Below are 26,327 nucleotides of genomic sequence, written 5' to 3'. Positions count from 1 at the left end.
CCCCTGCAGAGCAATCCCACAAACACCCCAGCCCCAATCCTAATTTATCCCCTGCAGAGCAATCCCACAAACACCCCAACCCCTCCAAACTCCATCCTGATTTAACCCCAGCCCTGCAGCCCTCCCACAGCCCCTCCCGTGTCCCAGGGACAGGGGGGACACCCCCAGCAGCACCAAACATCCCCTGGCAGGGGAATTCAGCCCCTCTGTTCCCTCCTAGGTTTGCACAAGAGCTGTCCTTGGCTCCCCCAGGGATGTTTGCATGGCACAATCCCAAACCTCGCTCGGGGAACGCTCCCAGCCCCGCAGAGCAAACAGGGAGAGGGGAAAGGGACAAGGGACAGCTGGGACCTGTGCTGGCCTCTGTGCCAGGATTTGGGGAGCCAGGAATGGGCACAGCAGGGCCCCAGCCCCTCCTGCTCAGGGTCCCACCCCGTGGATCCCATCCCACGGATCCCATCCCACCCCATGGATCCCATCCCATGGATCCCAGCCTATTCCCTTCCATCCCACCCCATGGATCCCATCCTACCCCACTCCATCCCATGGATCCCATCCCATGGATCCTATCCCATCCCACCCCATCCTATTCCATCCTATCCCATGGATCCCATCCTATTCCATCCCACCCCATGGATCCCACCCCATCCTATCCCATCCCACCCCATGGATCCCACCCCATCCTATCCCACCCCACCCTATTCCATTCCATCCCATGGATCCCATCCCATGGATCCCAGCCTATTCCATTCCATCCCATCCCATGGATCCCATCCTACCGCACTCCATCCTATGGATCCCACCCCATCCTATTCCATCCCATCCCATGGATCCCATCCCATGGATCCCACCCTATCCTATTCCATCCCATCCCATGGATCCCATCCCATGGATCCCACCCCATGGATCCTATCCCCATCCCATGGATTCCCTTCCCATGGATCCTATCCCATCCCACCCCATGGATCCCACCCCATCCTATTCCATTCCATCACATCTCGTGGATCCCATCCCATCCTATTCAACTCCTTCCCACGGATCCCCCCCCAGGGATCCCCCCAGAGCTCCCAGAACCCCCAGCCCAGCAGCTGGGCTTTGTCCCCGTGTCCCCAGGGGAGGCAGGGCGAGGTGCTGGGGACCCTCAGCCCTGCCCAGCACGGCTGGGACCGCCTCATTCCTCATTGCCAGCACGAGGAAATGCAGGGAAAGGAGCTCTGGAAAGGGCTCGGGGTGTGCCCAGCAAGGCTGGCACCTGGGCTGGGCAGGGCAGCCTAACCTGCCGGGGCAGGGATAGAAATGGAGAGGGAAATGTAAATAAACATCAATGTGAACATGGAATAGAGAGGAACAGAAATTCAAAACATGAAGATAAGGATAAATATGTGTGAACATAAGCATAAATACAATGTGAATAGTATAAATAGAAATACAAAAAGAGCGTGCACAGAGTCACCTGCAGCGGGCGCCGGGTCCGGCACAGCCCCAAAAACCAGAGCCAAGCTCGGCTCCTCCCTGTCCCCTACCCTGCCCGAAACCCCAAATGTTCCCCGCCCTAAATGTGCTCCTTAAGCACCCCCTGAGCACCTGCCCGGGCCCAGCAGCTGCACGGAATTCACCTCATTTTGTACCTATTTATTTATTTATTTATTTATTTATTTCTCAGAGCCTGAAACCTTTGCTGGGATTTAATTTTGGGCTCCTCTCGAGGCAGGAGATTTTCCTGGCGCTGACACATTTCCATTTCCTTAGAACGCCAAAAGGCCTTACACGGTATCAGTTTATTCCGAAAAGGCGACATCGGCCGAGCAAAAATAAAAAATATTGGATTGTAATTGCGGCCGCTTTTACGACAGCGCTGCTGCTCGCTTTGCGGCGGTGTGGCAGCCCCGTTGTACGACAGCGTGGCGCCTCGCTTTGCGGCGGTGTGGCAGTCCCGTTTTACGACGTGTGGCGGTTCGCTTTGCGGCGGTGCTGTAGTCCGCTGTCACGACGCGCGGCTCGCTTGGCGGCGGCCATGGCGGCGCGCTTCAGCGGGGTGCTGCAGCTGACGGAGCTGGACGATTTCATCGCCCCCTCGCAGGTGACAGCGCCGGGGACCCGCGGGGGCTCCGGGGATGGGCGTGCGGAGGGGCCCTGGGGGGAGGCGGCGGTGCCACCCTCAGCCTTTGCCCCTCGGTGTCACCGGGACCGTGCCCGGGCTGTAAAACCCGTGAGGGCTGGGAGCTGACCCTGCCACAGTGCCGGGGCTGGGCTCGGGGACACCGCGGGGACACTGCGGGGACACACCCGACACGTCAGTCCTGGATTTGTGTCCAGATTCGTATCCAGATTTATATCCAGGATTTGTATCCAGATTCGTATCCAGGATTCATATCCAGGTTTATATCCAGAATTCATATCCAGACTCATATCCAGCATTTATATCCAGCATTCATATCCAGGATTAATATCCAGATTCATATCCAGGATTTATATTCAGATTCATATCCAGACTCATATCCAGATTCATATTCAGGATTTATATCCAGATTCATATCCAGATTCATATCCAGACCCATATCCAGCATTCATATCCAGACCCATATCCAGACTCATATCCAGCATTTATATCCAGCATTCATATCCAGGATTTGTATCCAGATTCATATCCAGGTTTATATCCAGGATTCATATCCAGGTTTATATCCAGGATTCATATCCACATTCGTATCCAGGATTCATACCCAGATTCATATCCAGACTCTCATCCAGGATTTATATCCAGCATTCATACCCAGGATTTATATCCACATTCATATCCACATTCATATCCACATTCATATCCAGGATTTATATTCAGATTCATATCCAGACTCATATCCAGGTTCATATTCAGGATTTATATCCAGATTCATATCCAGCATTCATAGCCAGACCCATATCCAGATTCATATCCAGCATTCATATCCAGACTCATATCCAGGATTTATATCCAGATTCATATCCAGATTCATATCCAGACTCATATCCAGCATTCATATCCAGACTCATATCCAGCATTCATATCCAGACTCATATCCAGACTCATATCCAGGATTCATATCCAGACCCATATCCTGTGTTTGTGTCCTGTGTTTATTTGCTGGGAAGCACGGCAGAAGGAGCTGGGATTGTGGGCAGGGCAGTAGCAAACCCCAGAATGGTGAATTCTCCCTGGGTTGGGGTGGGTAAGGGAATTCCTCAGGGAATGGGCAGCTCTGCCTTTGCTCTGAGGGAAGGGTTCCTGCAGGGGGATTCGTGTAGGGGAGCCTCAGAGTGCTTAGAGGAGGAGCAGGACACAGAGCAGGGTGGCACTGAGCCCCTTCTGTCCCCAAAGCCAGCAGGGCTGGGCACTGACACCTCCCTGCAGCTGCTCCTGGACTTTGGGGAGGAGGAGGAGGAGGAGGAGGAGGAGGAAGGGGCTGGCTGTTCCTGCCCCAGCTCCAAGCCCAGAGCTGAGCTGTGCCTGGGGCTGGGATGATGCTGGAGAAGTGTTCCTCCTGCTCCCAGGGGGTGAGGAGCCTCTGCCTGACTCCTCTGGCAGGGCTGAGAGAAACTCTGAGAAAATCCAGCCTGGATTGAGGGGCAGGATCCAGAGCTGCTGTCAGATCCCTTTAGTTCTTTATTTTTTTTTCAATCCCCTATATTTATTTTTTTATTTTATCCCCTATTTTTGTAATTTGATTCCCAATTTTTAATCCCCTATATTTATTTTTTATCCAATCCCCTATATTTATTTTTTATTGAACCCCCCAATATTTATTTTTATCCAATCCCCTCTCCCTTGCTCAGCTCTCACCTCCAGGCTCTGCTGCTCTTTCAGGAATGCATCAAGCCTGTCAAAGTGGACAAGAAGCCTGGAAAAGCAGCAGCCAAGATCAGAATTGAAGCTGATGGAAGCTATTTCCAGGTCAATCAGGTACATGGGGGTCTTTGTTCATTGTAAAAAAAACAGAAAAATGAGTGTACTTTAAGTAATTTAATTATCTACATCCATTTAATGCCTCAAGGAGATGCTGTCAGCATTCTTGGTGGTTTTTTTTTCTTTTTAATTTATAATCAATAATTCCATTTTGTGCCACTTTTATGCTCTGAAACGCTGGCATTAATTACTGATTATCAATATAAGAGCAGATAGGCTCAGATTGCACTAAACTTTAAACTATCAGCATTTTAATTTATAAATTCTTTTCTCAGCAGTCATTTTATAATCAGTAATTCCATTTATTCCAGTTTTTGATGCTCTGAAACACTGCCATTAAGTGGTGATGATTTTCATAAGAGAACAGATAAAATGAAAAGTTTATTTATTTTATCAGCATTTAAGGATTGGCAGTTCCAGGTTGGTTGTGACAATGTCCTTGTGCTCACTCAGAGATTTCATCAAGATATTTTTAATAAATCAGGCTGGATTTTTTTAAAAAATAATATTTCAAATGATTTCTTTAAAAGCTTGGAGAATTCAGAAGCTTCCAGAATTCAGGCTGATTTTTTTCCTGTTTTCACCAAAAAAAGTTGGCACTGCTCAGTTAACCAGGCTGGGAATCCCTCTAGGAATGGAACTTGGAACTTTAGGCAGATTTTGATTTAAAAAAAAAGGAGGACACAGCACTTCCAAAGGAGTCTGGTTCCTTATTTTAAAATATTAATAGTGCCTCATTTCCTGGTCTGTTCCTGGCTTTACTGAGGAGTGATGATTAGAGGATAATCTCTTGGGAAAATCAAATTATTCAGGGCAGGTAGAAGGGAAAATATTCCCTTCCAGTGTCTGGGATGAAATCCCCCTTGCTGTGCCAAATAATCCCATTAAAAGCATCCAACTTCAGGTGGCTTTGTCCTCATCTAATTAAAAATAATTATTTTTCTAAATTATAAACGAAGAGCATCAAAAGAACAACATCATTATTATATTTAACAAAGTGGGGATACTGCTCCTTAAATTCTGGGGTCAGAACTGAGCCTGCTTTGGGTTTTTTGGGTTTTTTTTTTGTAGGATGGGGAAGCCCAGAAGCTGGAGAAGGCCAAAATCACTCTGAACGATTGCCTGGCCTGCAGTGGCTGCATCACCTCAGCTGAGAGTGTCCTGGTGAGCCAGCAGAGCCACGGGGAGCTCTGCAAGGTGCTGGCTCTCAACAAGGTGGGTCCCACTCCCCCCTGCAGGAAGAGGGGGAAAATCCACGGGGAAAGGGAATTCCTGAGCCCTCAGGGATCCCTCTGCCCTCCTGGGGTTGTTTCTCATTTTTCAAGGGTTTGGTGTAGGTTCCTGCCTCGGGGTGAGCTCTGTGCTGCTGCCAGCTCTGCCACTTTGGGGTTGTTTGGTTTTTTCCAGGCTGCTGCTGCCCACGAGCAGAAGCTGGTGGTGGTTTCTGTGTCCCCCCAGTCCAGAGCCTCCCTGGCTGCAAGGTGCAAACTGGGGCTGCTGGAGACAGCCCAGAAGCTGACCACCTTCCTCAAGGGTTTAGGCAAGTGTGGGGGTTCCTGCTCTCTGGGCTGAGCACAAGTTAAGGGGTTTAACCCCCACGGGGATTCCAGACTGTCCAAAAGTTCAGTCCCACAGTGAGTTTGGAGAGAGGGAGGAAAGCTTGGGAAAAGGAGGGGGAGGGATTTTTTGTAAGGGCAGGACAAGGGAAGGGATTTAAACTGGCAGAGGGCAGGGACGGGTGGGATGTTGGGAAGGAATTCCTGGCTGGGAGGGTGGGCAGGCCCTGGCACAGATTCCCAGAGAAGCTGGGGCTGCTCCTGGATCCCTGGAAGTGGCCACGGCCAGGCTGGCTCACCCTGGGATGGTGGGAGATGTCCCTGCCTGTGGAACTGGCTGAGTTTTGAGGTCCTTTCCAACCCAAACCATTCCATAGTCCATAAAACCTGTAAAGAACCACTGAAAACAAGTTTTACATTTTACATTTCCACCTCTCCTGCCCCCTTTCCTCCTCTTCCCCTGCTGAAAAATGTCCCCTGCCAACTGCAGGGCCCAGCACCTGTGCCTGAGCTTGCCCCTGGTTGAAGTGGGAGGTTTTCTGTTGCATTTTGCTGTGTCCTGAGGTTTTTAACCCAGCTGCTGTCCTGCCCAGGTGTGCACCACGTGTTTGACACAACCTTCTCCAGGAACTTCAGCCTGCTGGAGAGCCAGCAGGAGTTTGTGAGGCGCTTCCACAGACAAGCAGAGGACAAAAAGGCCCTGCCCATGCTGGCCTCTGCCTGCCCAGGTATGCCTGCAGTTCCAGCTGCCCTCCAAAATCCAGCAGCTGCTCAGAAAGCTGCAAATGGATGTTCTTACCTGCAGGATTATTCTCCTCACAGCACAGATTTTAGTGCTAAAGCAGTGGTGAGACGCCTTAAAATCAGTCTGGGCTTCCACTTGCTTTGCTTTTTGGGCTGAACTAAAGCTGAAAATGGTTATTATGGGCAGATAGTAGCAGACCTGGGGTTTGGGGAGAATGGGCAGAGTGGAGGTCTGCTTCTTATTTTTTAATTGAGTTTTTGGATGATGTTCCTTCCAGGCTGGATCTGCTATGCAGAGAAAACCCACGGCAGCTTCATCATTCCCCACATCAGCACCACCAAATCCCCCCAGCAGGTCATGGGCTCCCTGGTCAAGGGCTACTTTGCAGAGCAGCAGGTACAGCTCTAAAAATGCTCTTCTTACTCCTCCAGTTCAGCACTTCAGAATGATTTTTTTATAAATTTGCTGTATAATACACATTTAAGGGTCAGTGTTGCCTTGCAGAAGGCAGTAATCTTCCTCATTTCTGTTTCAGCTAACGAATAGTAATTAGGGTAGAACACTGAGCATGGCTTAATTAACTTACAGCCTCTGAATTATTTGGGAGAGCTGAGGAACCTTATTTTCAGTGTCTTTGTGCTCCTGTTTTTAAAGATGGTGAATAATTTCAAATATGTGACCCGAGCCAAGACTGCAGTGAGTGCTTAGGTGCAGATCAGGGCTTCTCCAAGAGTGATCCCTCATTCCCAGCCTCATGTTCTGCTTCTGTCCTCAGCCTGTAACCTCTGGAATCTTTCCAGGTGGGAGCTGGATATCCCCACAGCCAGCAAGGGGCTGCAGCACCCACTGGGATTTCTTGTGAGGGTCACTGCCTGTGACACTTGCATGAGGCAGCTGCAGATTTGGGACAAAATTTGGCAATTTCTGGGAATATTTGGCACAGGAGACTGAAACAGGGGCCCAGGGTCAGTGACCTGTTGGCTCAGCCTGTGTTTGTTGCTTAGATAATCCCAAAGTTTTGTGGGATTCCAGATCATGTCCTGAGGAGCAGGGAGCAAGGAGGGAGTTTATCCCTAATGCCTTAATTAGGGATTGGCTTCCCTGCCTGACCTTGGACCATTGCACCAGAGTGAGGGAAACTTCCAGGAGCTGAAGGGAGCCTCAGGAGAGATGGAAAGAGATTATTCCCAAAGGCCTGGGGTGCCAGGAATGGCTGCCCACTGCCAGAGGGCAGGGCTGGATGGGCATTGGGAAGGAATTCCTCCCTGGAAGGGTGGGGAGGAACTGGGATGGAATTCCAGAGCAGCTGTGGCTGCCCCTGGATCCCTGGCAGTGCCCAAGGCCAGGCTGGACAGGGCTTGGAGCCCCAGCCTTGTCTCCCTTGCAGCACCTGCCCCCTGACAGGATCTACCACGTCACTGTCATGCCCTGCTATGACAAAAAGCTGGAGGCCTCCAGGCCAGACTTCTTCAACCAGGAATACCAGACCAGGGATGTGGATTGTGTCATCACCACAGGTAAGCAGAGCCACGGGAAATTCCCAATTCCAGCAATTCTGGGAGCCTTGCAGTGTTCCCTGGCTTCATTAACCCTTTGTCTCTGACAGAGGTTGGATATTGATCTATATTTACATTTAATAGTGCAAATCATGCCCTGGTAAAATGCAGGTGCAGTTTAGGATCTGCACTGTGGGGTTTGTTTTCCTGTATCCCAAAAATAAGAAGTTTTTATGCCTGGTTCTGCCCTAGGAGAAGTGCTGAAGCTGCTGGAGCAAGAAGGAGTGTCCCTGTCAGATGTAGATCCTTCTCCTCTGGACACCATGTAAGAGCAAAATCCCATTTCAGTCATGTTCCTTTTCCTCCAGGATTTAAGGAGTTCAGAATTCCCCTTATCCTGTTCCTTTTCCTCCAGGATTCAGAGAGTTCAGAATTCTCTTTCCTCCAGGATTTAGGGAGTTCAGGTTTTCCCTGCCCCCTCTTCTCCAGGATTCAGAGAGTTCAGAATTCCCCTTTTCCTGCTGTTTTACACAAGTGTGTTTGCCCTTGGTTTGGTTTCTTGTGTCCCTTGAACCAGAACAGTTGGGAGTTAAGACATTTCATGTACAGAATATGGTGAATTTCCACTGGACAATCACTCCAGCTCCTTTCATCCCACACAAAGCTGCTGCAGGCTTTGGGAAGGACAAGAATCTGTCCCAGTGCTAAAAATTTCCTGAAGCAGAAGCTGTTGCTCCTCCTTAGCAGAACCACTGCAAAGATCCCAGAATTAAAGCAGAAATAACAAATATTTAGGTCACCCAGTTAAATCTGCAGGAGGCTGTTGGTGAAAAATGACATTTAGGACGTGTCACATGGGACTGGGGTTGTTGAACTGAGGAGGAACTTCTGCTCCAGGGCCAGCTGCACATTTTGGGGTCTGGGGTGGGAGCAGGGCTGGCTCTGCACCGAGCACCCAGAGCTCCTGGCACAGGAACACCAGAAAGGCTCAGCAGCAGCACCTGCCTGAGTTATCCATCAATTAATGAGGATTAATTAGAGAATCCTAGAATGGTTTGGGTGGAAAGGACTTGAAAACCACCCAACCCCAAACCTTCCACCATCCCAGACTGCTCCAAGCCCCGTCCAGCCTGGCCTGGGACGCTTCAGGGCCAGCTACACCCCGTGCCACCATTCCCAGGAAACGGGAGGGGGTGGGGCTCGGGGGGAGCTGCAGTTTGGCTGCTGCCAGGTGCTGGGGCAGCCCCTGGAGCTGTGTGTGCCCCCAGGGGCTGAGGTGCTGCCGCTGTGCCCGCAGGCTCGGCGGGGCTGCGGAGGAGCTGCGCTCGCACCGCGGCGGGGGCTCGGGCGGCTTCCTGGAGCACGTCTTCACCCACGCTGCCCGGGAGCTCTTCGGCATCCACGGGGCCTCCATCCACTACAGACCCCTCAAGTAAGGAGCTGGAATCCCACTGAGGACTCGGGGGGTTTTCAGGAATTCTCTCCTCGTTAAGGGGCTGAATTTTTAAGGGTTTTTTTGTAATGTTTAAGTTCACTTCCAGGCTGAGGATTGGCTGCTCCGTCCTCCAGCTGCTCAGCAATAAATCAGCCAGCTCCTTTCCATTCCATGCAGGCAGGGAGAATTTCCCAGGGAGAATTCCAGCCCCTTCTCCAGCCACACCCTGGAGTTTGGCCTGGTGGATTTTCCCACTGATAACTTTTAGAATAATTGTAAAATTTTAGAGTAATTGAAAGGCAGAGCTCTCGTGGAGCTGGGATTCCTCACCTTGTATCAGGCCAATCAGGGAGATTTGTCACTGATTATTGATCCCAAAAAACCTTGTGGTAGAGCTTTGGGGCTCTGTTTAACTGGAGTGAAACAGAAAATAAATTACCTGAGTTTGGGCATTGAGGCTCATCCACCTGAGATTCCTTCAGGCTTCCCAGTTCTAATTTAATGTATCCTTTGGAATTAATTCTATTCCTAATGAGCAAATTTTATGTTTAGGATTCCCTGGTTTAGGAAGCAGAAAAAACAGTCTCAAAAACTTGATAAAAATCAAATTACTTACTTTTTTATCAGGACCAGGTATTCCCACTAACTTTAGAAACCTGGAATCCTCAATCAGGGTTTGTTCCCATGTTTTATGATCCAGTAGAAGTCAAAAATCCCCTCAGGGACTCTACTGATGTTGGCTGAAGGAAGTCAGGTCTGTCAGGGAGGGTCTGTGCTGAGCTTTTCAGGCTTTATCCAGCACAGATGTGCTCCAGCAATCCTGGAAGGTTCTGGAAGGAATTCCTTCCTGTTTTCCTTGGGTGGCACAGAACTGGGACAGCTCTGCAGTGAGACTCACAAAGAATTTGGGTTTTGCACAGGGCCCTTTGAAGCTTAAAATAGAAACTGATTTGGGGAAACCACTTGCTGTGCTCTGCTCCCTCAGGAACAAGGACTTCCAGGAGGTGACTCTGGAGAGGGATGGACAGGTCCTGCTCCACTTTGCCCTGGCCTATGGATTCAGGAACATCCAGAACCTGGTGCAGAAGCTGAAGAGAGGGAAGTGCCCCTATCACTACGTGGAGGTCATGGCCTGTCCCTCAGGTGAGGCTGCTCCCAAATCCAGCCTGGGGGAGCTCCAGGGCATTCCAGACAGGAGGAGTGGGAGATTTCTCACTCCCTTGGGCTGTGACAGCCACACCATCACAGCTCTGGGGGAATTTTCCTACCTCAGGATTTAAAGAATTGCAGCTGAATTCCATCACACAACATTTGCATGATTAATTAATTGCTTTTAAGGAGGATTTCCTGAGCTCTGGTGCCTGAGGGGATTTTCCCTCTGAAATTGCCCAAACCTGACCATCACACTTACAGAAAATGCTGCTGTGGCTGGTGGAGAAATATTTAATATTTGATTCCATTTTCCTTGTGCTGCCTGCTGGCTCCCCTGGGAGCAGGGGCAGCCTCAGCCCACTGAGGGGCCCCTCCTGCCTCTTGGAGCTGCTCCTTCCCAAGGACCCACCCAGCTCTGGAGCCCCCAGAACTCATCCCAGGCACTTTTCCCTTTCCTGCAGCTCAGCCTCCGAGGCTGGGCTCACCTGGGCTGGGCTCAGGCTCCGTTCTGGGGGCAGGAGATAAGAGCTGGCAGAGCCCCAGCTGGAGCCAGCCCACATCTCCCTGCCCCGTGGCCCTGCTGCCAGCAGATAACTGGGAGGGAACCTCCATCCCTGGGGTGTTTTCATTCCTGCAGCTGTTTGCAGGAGCAGGATGAATGACCTGGAATTACTGAGGATGCTTTCCCAGCTGAAGTTCTTCATCTCTTTTTTTCACCCCCAGGCTGTCTGAACGGAGGAGGGCAGATCAAACTGGAGGGGGAATCCAGCAAGGAGGAGCTGCAGCAGGTGGAGAGGCTGTATGAATCCCTGAGGGCTGAGATGCCAGAGGAGAACCAGGCTGTGAGGGAGCTCTATGAGCGCTGGCTGGGGGGCTGGGGCTCCGAGAGGGCCCTGCAGGTGCTGCACACACAGTACCATGCCGTGGAGAGAGCCAGCTCTGCCCTCAACATCAAGTGGTGAGGGCTGCCCGGCCCAGGAGACCCTCAGTGCCTTCTGAACACACACTGCTGATCCTCCAGGGACTCTGTGCAACTCCTGCCTCTGGGAAAGTGCCTGGCACTCTCATTCCTCCAGCTGCAGGGTGAGGTGATGGGAATAACCCCCAAAGTCTGACAGGGACACAGCAGGAGAGGCAGAAACACGTCCCAGGCTGATGGGACAGCCCCAGTCCTGCCAGAGTGGAGGAGCTCAAGGATTTAGAGCTCAGCTCTAGGCTGAGCTTTGTGCCACACCCCAATATTCCTCCCCCAGGCCTTGCTGGCTTGTCACAGCACTCAGTTCTGTGCCTGCCTCTGCTGGAGCAGCCTCATTCCATTAGAAGTGGTCTCCTGAGGCCTGGAGCTCTCCCCTCTCACTGCCCTGCAGGGTCTGTGCCCCCAGAGAGGGGATCCAAAGCCTGGGATCATCCCTGGGGCTGCAAAGGGACTGGAGTGAATGCTGGACAAAACCCCTGTGATTCCTTTTCCTTAAATTATAATAATTTATACCAAGGGCAGTTCCTTCTCTGTGTTTTCTTCCTAAACACTCAGCAGGGAGTGACAGAATTGTCACACTTACCCACCCTCAGCAGCCACTTCTGAGGGATAATATCCCTAAATCCAGACCAAACAGGCACTTACTGCTGGAACACATCCCCAAATTACCACAAAATAATTCCTGACCTTGGGGCTGGCAAGAACCAGAGCCTCCTCTGCACTTTGTTCCAATGAATCCACAGAGCAAATGATGAATTTTCATGTTTTTAATTAAAAGCTTTCAATTTTTCAGCTGTTGCTGATCACTCATGACCTCACAGTGTTCTAAGGCATCAACCTCCCCCTGCTGCCCCCTCCCCTCCTTCCTGAGGAGCAAAGTGGTGCTTCCAGTGAATTCCCTTTTCCATGCAGGGATTTGGCTGAACCGGGGAACGGTCAGGGAGGGCTCCAGGCTGGACTCAGTGCAGGGCACAGGAACATCAGCCCAGAAATGCAGAATCAGTGAGGCTGAATTAGCTGGAAATGAAATCACCAGGGATCTGCAGGTGGCCACCTCCCCAGCTCCCAGGTCACCAGCACACTCAGAGGTCACTGAGGCACCCTGGGCTCCCTGTCTGGCACAGAACAGCTGGAATTTGTCCCAGCCTTGGGGTGTGGAGCAGGCTCAGGGCTGGTTCACACCCACAGGGGCATCCCTGCTCCCAGGATAAATAAAACCCCAAAGGGAGCATCCACAATCCAGCATTTCAAGGGAACTGAGGAATGCAGGCCATGGTACCAAGGGAGCTTTTGCAGCTGGATAAATCCTTCCCCTTCCATGCAAAGTAAATCCAAACTATAACTTAATCAAACAGAAAAAAAAAACCAAACAACAAAAAAAACCCAACTTGGTTTGTAGCACAGGAAAAAGCCCCAAACCAGACTCCAGTGGCAACAAAGAAATTCACAGTCCACACATGAAAATCCCTGAAATCAACTCTGTCCCAGTGCTGGGAGCTGCCATCAAACACTCATTTTCTCCACAAAAACAAAAAGGAATGACTTCACTGGTGTGAAGTGCCTCCCCACACCTGCAAATAAAACTCTGCTCCTTTCTCAGACAAAAATAAATAAAACACAGCCCTGATTTTGCACAAAGTGAAGGCTGGAGAGGCCTGGCAGCCCCAGCTGCTCCCTGGCTCCTGACAAGGCAATGTCCATGGTGTTGGCACCGAGTGTTTTCCAGTTTTTATCTTGGAAAAAGCAAAATGCAAGGGATGCCTGGCAGCACTTTGTCCTTGGCTGCCTAAACTCTGTCCCACCTTGGGAAATCCCTCCTGGGGCAGACCCCGGCTCCACCTGGACACCCCACGGGGGCCAAGGGCTCCCCAAGGCAGCCACTGGGCCACAAATCCCTGCACTAATCCCTGTGGGACCTGCTGGAAAACAGGGGGGAAAATCCACCCAAACCCTGCTGTGATGGGGGATTTGTCCTGTGTCCTTTGGGGGGATCCAAGTGTCCATCACCCAGGACACAGGGCCAGGGGGGCCCAGGGTGGCTGGAGCAGGACAGGCAGGGCCAGGAGGGCTCCCAAGGCCACCATCACAGCAGCCCTGGCTCCTTCCATGGCAGCTCCCCAAAACTGGCACTGTCCCCTGCTCCCAGCCTGACCCTCTGCCAGCACCCCAGCACCGAGGGGGGGTCCCACAGCCTGGGATCCCCCTAAAGGGATCCAGGAGCTGCACAGGAACCCCAGGAGCCAGCGGGGAGCAGAGCAGAGCAGAGCAGCCTCACACAAGCAGCTTAAAGACAAAATCCAGCCCCAGCTGGGAGCCAACCCGAGCTGGGCCCGGCCGGGAGGGAGCCCTGGCACCACGGGGCTGTCACTTCTTCTCCAGGAAGGGCCCAAAGAGCCCCCAGTCAAAGGCCAGCATGGCCTGGGGGTTAGGCCTCTCCTTGGGCTTCTTGAAGTTGTCCCTGTGGGAGCGCAGAGCCCTCAGCACCTCCACGGGGTCTGTCCTGCCTGTGAACCTCTGCACGGCCTCCTCCCTGCAAGGGGACAGCCCTGCTGAGCCCTGGGGACAGGAGGGGACCCACCCTGCTGGCATGGGCAGTGGCACTGCCACCCTGCTGGGTTGGGCAGTGGCACTGCCACCCTGTGCTGGGATGGGCAGTGGCACTGCCACCCTGCGCTGGCCCTGCTGGGGCACACGGGGGCTCTGGGGTGGCTCTGGGGTGGCCCCGTGTCCGGGCAGCCTCCCCTGGCCCCGGGCTGGGATTTCCCAGCAGGGCTTTGGGAGCAGGGACGGTGAGGAGGGGAAGGGGAGCGGGTTTGGGGCAGGAGCCCAGCAGCGCTTACGTGACCCGCAGGAAGGGGTTGTACAGGAACTCCTCCTGCAGCGTGGAGGGCACCGTGGGCAGGTCCTCGTCATCCCTCTGCTGCCAGGGGAACAGAGGTGTCCGAATCCCACTGCCACCCCACACCCTGGCCCCTGCCCTGGCACAGGGGGCACCGCCACTTACTTTGGCCCACGCCAGCTTCTCCTTCACCACTTCATTCTCTGGCTCCACCTTCAAGGCGAATTTGAGGTTTTTGACGGTGCATTCGTGGCCACAGAAAACTTTCTGCAGGAGGCAGCAGGGATCAGACCCACTCCCAGGGCAGGTCCCAGCCCCGGATCCCTGCCCTGAGCCCCCTCCCAGCCCCTGAGCCCCCCAGGCTGGGGGGGAGGGCACTGACCGTGTCCTTGGGCAGGGTCCCCAGGGTCTGGGTGAGGTTGGTGTGCATCTGCTCCGCCGTGCCCTCGAAGAACTGCCCGCAGCCCCCCACGAACAGGGTGTCACCTGTGGGACAGGGGGTGGCACCGAGGGACACCAGGGCTCGGGACATGGGGGTGCCAGGGTCACCCCAGCAGCACTGAGTGTGGGGACAGGTGGCACACAGGGAGTGTGTCCCCAAAAGCCATGGGGGGCACGTGGGCAAGGGGTGTACCTGAGAACAGAGCTGGAGCATCCGGGGAATCATCCTCCCACATGAAGTAGCACATGTGGCCCGAGGTGTGGCACGGTGTGAAGAGACACCTCACCCTGATGGCCCCAAACTGGGGGGACAGAGGGTCAGGGTCATCCTGAGGGAGACAAACAGACCCCCCAGACCTCCCCACGCCTGCCTGGGGCCCAGCAGGTCACAGATCTGAAGGGGCTTTGGGGGGGTCCAGCTGTGTCTGCTCTGATGGCATTTGGGACCCAGGAGAGGGTGGGAGCCTCCAGCACAACCCCAAACAGGCCGGGAGTGGGATAAGCATCCTCCTCTATCCCGGCCTGGAATCTGCAGGGCCACATCTGCACCCACCCCAGGACACCAAGAGCTAAGCATGGCCCAGCAGCACCAACCCCACTGGGGACAGTGTGAGCACCCCAGTGGGGACAGTGTGACCTCCTCCCAGCACCCCCTCAGCAGGAGGAGCCCTGCGGGGCCCGGCTGTCCCCAGCCCTGCGGGCGCTCACCGAGAGCTCCTGGCCGTGGCTGACCCTGTGCGTGAGGGCCCCGATGCGCTCGTCAGCCCCGAACACCTGCAGGCCTGGCAGGAGCTGGGCCAGCTCCTCATTGCCCCTGGCGTGGTCCCTGAGGGCAGAGCAGGGATCGGGATCGGGACTGGGATCGGGGACCGTCCCCGTGGGGACACGGCCACCCCGAGCCGGTCACACCTACCAGTGGTGGTGGGTGGTGAGGATGGCCCTGAGCACCACGTCCTCCTTCCTGATGATCTCCAGCAGCTGAAAGGGAGCAGAGCAGCGGTGAGAGGGCAGGGGAGGTGACACGCACACACACCCACACAGTGACCTGTCCCCTGTGCCACCAGGCAGGGCAATCCCCCAAAAGCATCCCCTGAGGGTGGGACAAAGGTGCGACCCTGCCTGGAGCAGGGGGATGGCACCACGCCGATTCCCCGGCCATGGGGGCATTTTTGGCCGGTGCTTTCTTAGGGAAGGCGCAGAGGAGAGCACGGTGCCACCGCCGCGGCAGGGACACGGCGGCCGTGCCACCCAGCCTGGCCCCAGGGCACTGCCAGCCCCGCACGGCTGCCAGGAGGCTCCGACGCCGACTCAACACCCAGGGCCGGGAGCTGCTCCCGGCTCCGGGAGGAAGGAAATGCCCGAGTCAGCACCGAACGCTGAAAACCCGCGACAGCTGAGGGCTGGCACCAGGGCCACCGGGCACGGCGACACGGGGGTCACGGCGGCCCGGGAAAGCGGGGGTGCCCATGGGGCGGCCCTGCACAGGGCTGGCTTTGGGGTGATCCCGCTGGCGGCGGGGTCTGCAGGGCGCGGCACGGCTCGGGGACCCCGCAGAGCCCGGGCAGGGCAGGGCAGGGGTCCCGGCCACAGCCAGGGCACGGAGGGCTCTGTCCTGCCCGCGGATGTCCCGCGGATGTCCCGCGGATACCCCGCCGTGGGGCCGCCGCCACCCCCCGGGACCCGCTCACCCTCTTGGGGACCGCGGCGTCCACGGCCACGGCGTGCCGGGTGCTCTCCTCGATCACCAGGTACATGTAGTTGTCCTCCAGCACGGAGATCACCTTCACCTTCATGGCCCCGGGGACCCGCGCAGGGGCTGCGGGACCCCGGCGTGTCCCCAGCGCCACCCCCGGGGCGGTCCCCGCCTGTGCGGGGCGGGTCACGCAGCGTGGGGCGGGCAGAGCGACACGGGCACCGGGGACAGCCCCTGCGCCACCCCGGGGGCCCGCGGCGCACCCTGACAGCCCCGGGCTGCAGGAGGGAGGGGAACCCCCAGCCCTGTCCCCAAAATCTGCCCGTGCCTGCCCCCAGGGCCAGCGGGGGACGAGGGGAGGGATGGGGGGGCTGGCACTGGTGGCACTGGTGGCACTGGAGGGACGCAGCAGCGCGGGCAGAAGGTGCGGAGCGGTGCCGGACACTGAACTGCTGCAGGGGGGTCCGGCAGGGTCTCTGCCCCAGGGACAGGCTCCCACCCCGAGTGCAGGAAGCCCCAAAGGCCAGGGAGCAGAGCGGAGCTGAGCTTCCCCAGCCGACACCGGCGCTGGGGCAGGGCTGGCCATGGCCCCCACATGGAATTATTGAGGCTGGAAAAGTCCCCCGAGACAGAATCCAACCATTCCCCCCCAAAACCAAAGCCAGCTCTGTCCCACGTCCCCAAGTGCCACCTCCACAGGGCTGTTCAATCCCCTCAGGGATGGGGACTCCCCCCTGCCCTGGGCAGCTGTGCCAGCGCTGGGCAGCCCCTCCAGGAGGAAATTCTCCCAAATATCCACCCTGAGCCTGCCCTGGCCCGGCCTGGGGCCGTTCCCTCTGCTCCTGTCCCTGTTCCCTGGGGCACAGCCCGACCCCCCGGCTGTCCCCTCCTGCCAGGAGCTGTGCAGAGCCACAAGGGCCCCCTGAGCCTCCTTTGCTCCAGGCTGAGCCCCTGCCCAGCTCCTCAGGGATTCTCCAGCCCCTGCCCAGCTCCTCAGGGATTCTCCAGCCCCTTCCCAGCTCCCTCAGCCCCTCCTGGGGCTCCAGCCCCTCGGTGTCCCAGCCCCTCGGTGTCCCCCTAGTCCTGAGGGGCCCAAATGCCCCATTTGAGGAGGGACAGGCACTCACAGGCAGCAAAACCAGGGCTGAACCCTCTCTGTTCCCCTTCCACAAAAATGCAGCTGTCACTAAAGCCCCTGGGTCCCCACAATGCCACTCACTCACCCCTGGATTAGGCAGAATGACACTCCCAGCTGGTTGATTTCAATCTCTAGTCCAAACCCAAGAAATTAAGGAATCTGTGAGTTAACAACCTCTGCTTCCAGCTGTTATTTATTTCCCCTCTGCCCAGCCCTCAGGACAGTCACACTCAGGAGCGGCAGCACAGCATTCCAGAAGACACCACAGCTTTAGGCACCACTTTTCTCTCTGAACTACAAAAAATTCAGCATTTTAAAGCAAATGGAGGCCTGGGGCCACCTGACATCCCTGCTCACCTGGGGACAGGTAAGAACTGCTCAGCTGCCCGTGACTCCCAGGCGCCAGGCCTGCTGCAGGGGTGTCACCACAGCTCAGGGGGACAGTCACTCACCAGGAGTGGCTGTCCCTGCATCCTGAGGCACCAGCCAAAGCCCCGGCAGGTTTGTGGGCTGGCACAGGTCACACACAGGGCACAGCAGGGAGCAGGTTCATGCAACAGCCTCGGGACTCAAAGGGTGCAAGCACAGCGATGTTTGGGGACAAGAGAGCAGCTGGATGGCCCCAGAGCCACTCCCAGAGCCAGAGCAGCCCGTGGGGCCCCCCAGTGACACCCTGAAGCAGCACTGGCACGGCAGGGCTGGCCCTGGAACTGGTTTTAGTGGAACCAGGAGGACACCCAGAATGTTGAAGTAGCAGCATGGAGGAAACATTGAAATCTTCAGCTCCTGAATTTGGTCTTTGCTTCACACAAAGACATCTCAGTCCCACCTTCTGCATCCATGGCAGGCTCCCACAGAAAGGAGAGGAGCTTCTTCCTAAATCTCCAGGTTTGATCCTGCCCAGCCTGGAGTCTCACACCAACACTTGCACAATGATCTGCAGGTGACACGTGACAGCTTGAGAGAGCAAGAGGAGGATAAATATTCTTCATCATAATATAAATATGCCATAGAACATCTCAACAAGGGCAAAGTGCTTTTTTTTTTTCCTTAATTAAAACAAAACAAAAATCCTAAAGAAAACTTGTCTCAACCACGACAGAAGATTTGACTCCTAAAACATCTGAATGGTCTAAGTGACCCTTGAAGTGACACTGAAGTGATGATTAAAGTGATGCAGGCAGGGCTCAGTCCCTGGGCACTCTGAAGTTGTCCTTCTCTTTCCTGATGACCCCCATGACCCGCACAGGGTCGCTCTCCCCAGCGTGCTCCTGGACTGACTTCTCCCTGCCAGGAGGGAAGAGCAGGGTCAGGATGGAATCCCAGCTGTGGAGGCACCAGGGGCAGGGTTCAAGGCTGCACTTCAGGCATCAAACACTGGGCTTTGGCACAGCTCTCAGCCTGGGTTCAAGGCTCAGGAGGAAATGGCACTTCTGTGCCCCAGCAGCATCTGCTGGATGAAGGAACAGGACACACCAAAGGCTGCTCTGCCTCCTGAGCAGGGAATGATGCTCAGCACAACCCCCAAATGCAGGAACCTTCTGCCAGCACAGCCTTGCAGGCACCCAGGCAGGGATGTGGGAGGCACTGGGACATTTCCTCCTTCCCACAGCCCCCCAAGCAGGGGCTCCCTACCTCACTCTCATGAAGGGGTTGTAGGTGAACTCCTCAGCGATGGTGGAGGGGATGGTGGGCTCTCCACTGTCGTACTGGGCCTGCAAAGAGGGACACAGGGCTGCTCCAGAGGAATTCTGGGGAGCAGGGAGTGCCCTGGACAGAACAGGAGTTTCCAGGCAGGGAACTTCTCCCCCAGACAGCAAACTGTGGGCACAGCCAAACCCTGCTGCCCTGCAAGACAGCATCCTGCAGCTCCTGGCCCTTCACTCCCTCTGCTCTCCCCAGCACTGTCTCCTCTCCTGCAGCTCCTCAGCAAGGCTCTGTGTGCAGGGAAGGAAGAGCAGCTCACCTTGGCCCAGGCCAGCTTCTCCTGGATGCTGTGGTTCCTGGGCTCCACGTGCCGAGCAAACTTGAGGTTGTTGATGGTGTACTCGTGGCCACAGTAAACCCTCTGGGAAGAGGAAGGGACAGTGACACTGGGCACTCCAAAGGCACCAAGGGGGACTGCCAGGTGCCACCAGCACAGCAGGAACAACACACTCAACCCAACACCCCCAGATGGAGACAGGCACAAGTGGCAGGACTCAGCAGGCAGGACAAGCTGCCAGCAGGACAGATGAGAGAGCCCCATGTCCCAGCCCAGCAGCCTTTAACAGCCAGCCCCTGTTCCTTCCCCACAAAGCACAAACACATTTGGGGCAGGCCAATCCTTTCCAGGGCACTGCCAGAACCACATCCAGCACCACAGAACCCCTGTAAGCATCCACTCCTTGCACACACCAGAGTCTCTCTGCACAGCAGCAGCCTCAGGGTGTTTCTCTGCTCTGTGTGCTGCTGTGGGCTGGCTCACTCACACAAAAGGAGAGGTTTGTACCGTTCTGGGGTCCAGGCTGCCCAAAATCTCAATCAGTGCCTTGTACATCTCTTCCGGGGTGCCCTCGAAGAACTTCCCGCAGCCAGCCACGAACAGGGTGTCACCTGCAGGGGTGACATGGCATCAGGCCCACAGCAGGCTGCCCACACCAGCCCGAGGGCTCAGCCCTGCCACTGCTGCCCCAGCACAGGAGCAGGAGCACGGGGACAGCCGGGCTGTGCCACACCAACACCGGTGGCAGGAAGCCTCACCTGGCACCTCCTGCCAGCACCTCCTACCTGTGGGCAGCCCCTGTGCCCTGCTGTCCCTCCTACAGGGGACAAGGAACACTTGTTCTTTGCTGTGAAACTGAACAAAGATGAGTCGCCTCTATTTTCTGCCCAGTGTTCCCTAAAATCTTGTTTAAGGATCTTTCTCTTCCATGCAGGAGCTTCTGTGAGCTCTGGAGAACACAGGGATGAAGCACAGCCCCAGGGAAGGGGAATCCTTCTCCCCAAACCAGGATCCAGGCCCTGGCCACCAGCAGTGGAGCACCAGCCCTCCCTGACTCCCCTATTCTCTCCTCTCCCTGCTGTCAGACCTGAGCACAGATATATGGAAAAGCAACAGGGTTTGGGATCAGCCAGTTGGGCCTCAAACAGGAAACCAACAGCTCTTTTTTCCAGGAAAAAAAAAATGCTGGATGTAGGACTCATCCAGGGCTCACTCCTGATGCTGCCTGCAGGGTGTGCAGCGCTGGCTTACAAACCCAGAGGAGCTACCCCAGCTCCACCTACAGCTCCTGCTTGGAAAGGGGAGCAAGACATGGATGTTAAGCAGCTGCCCTGGCAGGAAGGGAGGGATGCACATCCAGAGCCAGAGGCACCCAGGCAGAGGGGGAGCTTCTGTTTTTGCAAGGGAACCTCCCAACTCCTCACCTGTAAAAACTGCAGGTGGCTCGGAGCTATTTGGCTTAGTCACATAATAACAGATGTGTCCCGAGGTGTGACACGGCGTACTGAGGCATTTCACACTCAGAGATCCCACCTGGGAAGAAGGCAGAACACTAAAGCTGAAGCTGCAATGGCATGGTTAGAAAAGAATTGCTACTCTCACTGCTCTAATGGTCCTAAATCTGCCCCAGTCTGGCCAGGAAGCAGCAGCTCTGCTCCTAGGAGAGCCCAGGGAGGGAGGGCTGGCAGGGAGCTGTTTCCTCCAAGCAGGTGTCCTGACAAAGGGAACTGCCAGATCCTTTCATTTCCATGCACAGGGACTCAAAGCCTGGCTGGCAGCAGGAGCCACAGAGAACCCTAAATAAAGCTGATGGAGCGTGAAAAAAGCTCCAAACAGAAATGGAGCTGAAGGGGAGAAGAGGATGAGGAAAAGGCAAGGATTCAACACAGCCTCATCTGCCCACCTTCCTGTGCTCCCTCCTCTGCTGCTGCCCCTCCTGGGGTGTGCCCAAGGCCAGCAGTGCCCTTCACGCCTGCCTGCACCTGTCCCAGCAGCGCTGTCACCTGCCAGCTCCCTGCCAACAGGGCACAGCCAGGCAGCAGCTGGCACTGCTGTCCTCACCCCATCTTCCAGCTGGCATCCCACAGGAACACCTGGATCTGTTCTCCTGGATGTTGCCATGCTCCTGGCAGAGCACAATCCCTGCTCTGTCACCCTGTCCCGGTCCTGTCAAACTGCTCCTGTCCTGTCACACTGCTCCTCTCACACTGTCCCTGCCCTATCACACTGACTCTGTGCTGTCCCCCAGCTGCACAGGGACACCCAAGCATGTCCCAGGTGCCCCAGTGCTGTCCTCACACAAGGCAGAGAGGTTGCAGTCCCAGGGCTGGAAAATGGTGAAAGCTGCATTTCAACCATCCCCACACCCCAGGGGTGCTGAAAGGCACCAGAGCTGCCCAGCCAAGATGGGAACAGAGTTGTGCCACCAGGAGGGGGTGCCCAGAGCCCTGCAGGCCCCCCCTTTACCTTGAGAGCTGTCAGGTGGGACACTCTGTGGGTCAGGGCCCCCACCCTGCTGTCCCCCCCGTACACGCGCAGCCCCGGCTCCATCTTCACCAGCTTCTCGTTGCCTCCAGCATGGTCCCTGGAAGGGAAAAAATGGATTTGGGGAGGGATGAGCACAGGTTTCTGGTCACTGGGAGTGCAGTGGTAAGCTCCAGGTGATCATTTCTGATCCAGCCTCTCCCAGAATCACTCCTCAGAGCCAAAGACAGGCCATGACAACAGGAGTGGAGATCATTTCTCCAGTAATTAGGGCAGTCAGAGGTGGAATCAATCCCTGACACATCCATTCCTAGTTGGGAAACAGCAGCCTTAGGGGCTCCCAGTAACCTCTCCAGTAACTGGGGCAGGGAGAGAATGGGGTGAGCGGAAAATGTGCAGTCCAGCATCCCACAAAACACCAGGGAGCAGGCACACAGCTACCCCAGAGCCCAGCACTGCTGTGCTGCTGGTTTGTCCAGCTCAGGGCTGCTTGCTTCACTCTCCAGCCACAGAGGTGGCTCCACTCTCACCCACAGACAGGTTACTACAGCAAAACACTCATTTTACACCCCTGGCAGAGCTGATCCTCCCACAATGCTGACTGCAGGACGCCTCACAGGCCTGTCCTGGCACCTCAGCACCAACGTGCTCCCTCCCACACCCACAGCTGCCTCCACGCCCAGGCACTGCACTGGCTCCCTGCAAAAATCAGCATTTTAAAGTTGAAAGGCACTGACATGCAGCTCTGCACAAGGCACCTGCTCAGAGCAAGGCCAAAGGAATGAGCTCTGACCCTTCTGCTCACATCTCAGCTGCTGCTCAGAGATCACCTGGAGCCAGGAGAGCAGCAGCTCCTGGCTGTGTGTGTGAGGGACCAGGACAGGGTGGTTACCAGTGGTGGTGGGTGGTCAGGACAGCGGTCAGCTTCACTCCATGCTTTTTGACTGCATCCAAAACCTGCAGGAGAGACACAGGAGGAGAGTTACACCATGGAACAAGCTGGCAGCACCCCTGGTGGCACCTGGGCAGGAGGAGTGAGAGCCACAGCAGCCCTGCAGGGAGCTGGTCCCATCCAGGCTGGAGGTAGAGGGCAGCACAAGAGCCCTGACCCAGCCTCAAGTCCCATTTCCCTTTTCTGCCCTACATCAAATTAAGGCCAAAATCCCAAACCAGGTCAGTAATTCCTGGGGTGAGGGAGGGACACAGCAATCCCTGGGTGACCCCAGGCTGTCCCTGTGCACAGCCAGGCCTTCCAGCCTTTCCCCCACACCTGAGGCAGCGTGGGGCTCGTTCCCTCCTGGAAGGACATCCCAAAGCCAGGGGTGTGTTACCTTCTGGGGCTGCACAGGGTCAACTATGGCAGCCTCCCTGGTGTCCTGGTCAATGAGGAGGTACATGTAGTTGTCAGTGAGGGCTGGCAGGATTTCCACCTTCATGTTGGCCTGGCTCACTGTCTTGGCCTCCCTCAGCTCGTGCTCCGTGTGCAGGAATTTAGCTCGCAGCTGTGCTGGACCTGGGCACCAAAAACACCACAGCTCAGCCCTGGGAGGGGGACAGGAGGGACAGGGCATGGCAGGTGCCCCAGCTCACAGCACAGCCCGACCTGCCCCCTTCAGACACGAGGAGCAAGGCCACCACGGGACAAAACTCAAAACTCTGGAGCTCTGGGTGCTCCAGAGCTGCCCTGAGAAGGACAGGACACTTTGCTTTCCATGAAGGGACAACTCTGCACTGGGATCAGAGAGGACATTTCAAGGGGCAGGAGAGCAGAATGGAGCTGGTCAAAGGTCGGCCTGGGACAGTGACTTTGCAAAAAAGGCACAAAGGACATGTCAGAGCTAAAAAACGAGAAGGAAGAAGGACAAAAAAAAAAAAAAAAGAAAAATGCAGAAATACAGGCACTGCTCTGACAGAAATATCCAGTTTGTAATTCTGGGGGAAATGTCATCCTGCACTGCACATGGAGAGAAAACAGGCTCTCCAAGGGAGGAAGGCTCCCCACCTGGCCAGGTAACACAGGGCTCTTGCTCATGCCTGCCCTGATGCAACACCACAGCTTCCATGTTTGCTTTTGGTTCAATGTTTAATCAGATCCAAGAAGCAAATTCCAGATGCAAATAACCTGGGCTCACTGCTCGCTGCACAGGCTCTTTAAGGAATAACCAACCCTGAGAGGTGTTACCACACAAACTGGAGGAAGGGAAGCAAAGACAGCGAGGCCTGGCATTGCTGGGGCCGTGCAGTTCAGAGCTGAGCTCAAACACTTGCAGGGAAAGAGGTGCCAGTCCCTGCAGGTCAGGAACTGCTGTCTGAGCACCCACGAGGTGTTTGCACAACCCACAGGTGCCTGTGCTGGCTCAGGCCCATTTTATCCCACACCACAGACTCTCCAATGGCTCCTGACTTTCCTGCCTGGCCACCTCCCTCCGTGCCACAGGGAGGGTCCCCGTGCTGGTGCTCACCCTGTCCCACTGTCCCCAGCCTGCCCACCCCTGATAAGAGCAACTCTGCAGGAGCCCCACAGTCCTGCAGATCTGCTCCTGCTGCCAGCCCAGCCTGGGCACAGGGAGCTGTCAGGGCCCTCTGGCACAACCATCCTGCCCAGAGCTTCTTCCCCTTCCACCTCCACCATCCTGCTCATGAGGGAAGGGGAACCAGTGAAATTAAAAAAAAAAAAAAAAAAAAAATCAACCCAAGGCACAACACAACAGGCATGCACTGGGTATTTACAGGATTGGGAGAACCATCCCTACCTGCAGTGCTCCTCTGGAGAAGACTCCTTTCAAAAAAAGAACACAAAAAAAGCCCTAACTATTCTCTGATGGGGAAAAAGATGCCCAAAAAACAACTGCTCGCCAACAGTGAGAACTTTTGGATTCTGTCAGTCACAAGAGTTATCTGTAATGGGCGCTTGTTTGCAGGCCAGACACAAACTAGGAAAAAAAAAATACAACCAAACAAAAGGAAATAACTCAACCTTAATTTCAACTCAAGAGACATATTCACATACTTCAAATGTTTTTTTCCTATGAACCATCCCTAACCTTGGCCCAGATCCCACAGTGTCTTTGCATATATAATTTACAATTCTTACCAAACAAACAAACAAGCTGCACCACATAAGGAAATGTTTGCAAACATGTGATTTCAACAAAGGAATGAGAAAACATCCACCAAGAATGAAACCGACGCGTTGTGAGTTGCCATGTGCAGCTCAGCTGCAGCTCGGGAGAGCAGGGAGCTGCTCGGGCCCTGCTCAGCCCTGTCCGGCCCAGAGGAGCTCCCTGGCGCTGCTCAGATCCTGTCACACACACAGCTCTGCCCCAGAACTCGTTAATGCCCAGTGACATCATTCTCGCCCAGCTTGGTCCCATGCCTGGAGCAGAGCAGTGGGACAGCACCGGGAGAGCAGCTCTGACTCACCCACCTGGGCTTGCGGAATGGGCACGGCAGGAGGGGAGAGGCTCTGCAGCTGGACGTGTTAATGTCAGCAGGCAGGTTCCCCCAGGACCCGCCTGCTTCGTGCACTTCCTCCAGAACGTTTGGGGTTACTCTCTTTCTTACATAAAAGAGTGGAAAATTCCCCTTCCAAGCAGGGCTGTCACTCAGAAATGACTGCACGCCCAACTGCTGTGCTGCCTCACAAGAACCACGTTCACTCTTTACACTCTGCGGGGATTTTTGGGATACCCAGCGAGTTTGTGGCTCCAAGAAATGTGTCTGAAGCCAGGGCAGCTCCCAGTCCCGGCAGTGGAAGGCGCGGAGCCCACCCTGCGATGCCGGGACCCGGGGAGCTGCCACAGGCCCGCTCTGGCACTGCCACCGGCAGCTCCCGGCAGGGTCCCTGGCACAGAGCCCCGGCGATTCTCGCTCATCACAGCCACGTCCTAAAACCCCAGTGATGCAAAACCACCTGAGGAGACTTCCCAGAGAGCCCAGGACAGCCTCTGATGATTTAGGCCCGAAACGCAAACGCAAACTCGGACGGTTTGGGGTCGGTTCCATCACCGGTACGAGCTGTCACCCGCCGAACGCAGCCCGGCCCCCCATCCTCCTCCTCCCCGGGCACTGACCGCCGCTCCGCGGGGCCTCCGCGATGGGCTCAGCTCGGCACGGCCCCGTCTGCAGCCCCGCAGCTCCCGACCCGCTCGGGCCGTGAGTCAGCCCAAGGGCCGGGCACGCCCGGGGCCGCGAGGCACGGCCCGAGAGCCCCCGCGGCCCTGCCGGGGCGCACCCGCCGCACGTACCGGCTCGGAGAACGGCCCCGAGGACGGCCCCGGCCGCCAGGGCGGTGCCGAGCCCGCGCCAGCCCCCGCGGAGCATCGTGCACCCCGCCCGGCCCGGTTACCTTGGCTGTCCGCCCCAGGAGGCGGCGGCAGCGCCGGCACGGCCCGGCCCGGCCCGGCCCGGCGTGCGCGGGGGCGGCGCTGCGCCCGGCCGGCCCCGGG

At 55.8% G+C, this 26,327-nt stretch overlaps 3 protein-coding genes across 5 annotated transcripts; 1 reads left to right on the top strand and 2 right to left on the bottom strand.

Annotated features, from left to right (window-relative positions):
- Nucleotides 1-2,014: 2,014 nt before the first annotated feature.
- CIAO3 (cytosolic iron-sulfur assembly component 3) lies at nucleotides 2,015-12,104 on the top strand (the record flags this gene model as incomplete). The annotated part of the gene is made up of 11 exons (XM_084216471.1): nucleotides 2,015-2,080; nucleotides 3,842-3,937; nucleotides 5,012-5,155; nucleotides 5,348-5,480; nucleotides 6,090-6,224; nucleotides 6,519-6,637; nucleotides 7,629-7,758; nucleotides 7,990-8,062; nucleotides 9,035-9,169; nucleotides 10,158-10,315; nucleotides 11,048-12,104. 11 exons carry the CDS (start codon nucleotides 2,015-2,017, stop codon nucleotides 11,284-11,286), a joined length of 1,428 nt encoding a protein of 475 aa, XP_084072597.1. The 3' UTR covers nucleotides 11,287-12,104.
- LOC311160026 (hydroxyacylglutathione hydrolase-like protein) lies at nucleotides 12,100-16,414 on the bottom strand. Its single transcript, XM_084216472.1, has 8 exons — nucleotides 16,269-16,414; nucleotides 15,494-15,558; nucleotides 15,289-15,406; nucleotides 14,774-14,882; nucleotides 14,522-14,625; nucleotides 14,305-14,406; nucleotides 14,141-14,220; nucleotides 12,100-13,830 (listed from the first exon to the last, which is right to left on the bottom strand). The coding sequence occupies exons 1-8, from the start codon at nucleotides 16,371-16,373 to the stop codon at nucleotides 13,665-13,667; spliced, it is 849 nt and encodes a 282-aa protein (XP_084072598.1). The 5' UTR covers nucleotides 16,374-16,414; the 3' UTR covers nucleotides 12,100-13,664.
- Nucleotides 16,415-17,592: 1,178 nt separating this feature from the next.
- Nucleotides 17,593-26,320, bottom strand: HAGH (hydroxyacylglutathione hydrolase). 3 transcript variants are annotated; one of them, XM_084216501.1, is made up of 9 exons: nucleotides 26,228-26,320; nucleotides 23,211-23,392; nucleotides 22,772-22,836; nucleotides 21,862-21,979; nucleotides 20,820-20,928; nucleotides 19,903-20,006; nucleotides 19,378-19,479; nucleotides 19,047-19,126; nucleotides 17,593-18,698 (listed from the first exon to the last, which is right to left on the bottom strand). In XM_084216501.1, exons 2-9 carry the CDS (start codon nucleotides 23,313-23,315, stop codon nucleotides 18,599-18,601), a joined length of 783 nt encoding a protein of 260 aa, XP_084072627.1. In that variant the 5' UTR covers nucleotides 23,316-23,392; nucleotides 26,228-26,320; the 3' UTR covers nucleotides 17,593-18,598. The 3 variants fall into 3 exon arrangements, with proteins under 3 accessions (XP_084072627.1, XP_084072626.1, XP_084072628.1); XM_084216500.1 differs by having other exon boundaries at nucleotides 26,127-26,249; XM_084216502.1 differs by lacking the exon at nucleotides 26,228-26,320 and adding an exon at nucleotides 25,953-26,080.
- Nucleotides 26,321-26,327: the final 7 nt, after the last annotated feature.

Source organism: Fringilla coelebs (genome assembly GCF_963513975.1).
Source record: "Fringilla coelebs genome assembly, chromosome: 16".
In the NCBI taxonomy this organism is placed as follows: Eukaryota; Metazoa; Chordata; class Aves; order Passeriformes; family Fringillidae; genus Fringilla; species Fringilla coelebs.
This window is presented reverse-complemented; position numbering and strand designations above follow the sequence as displayed.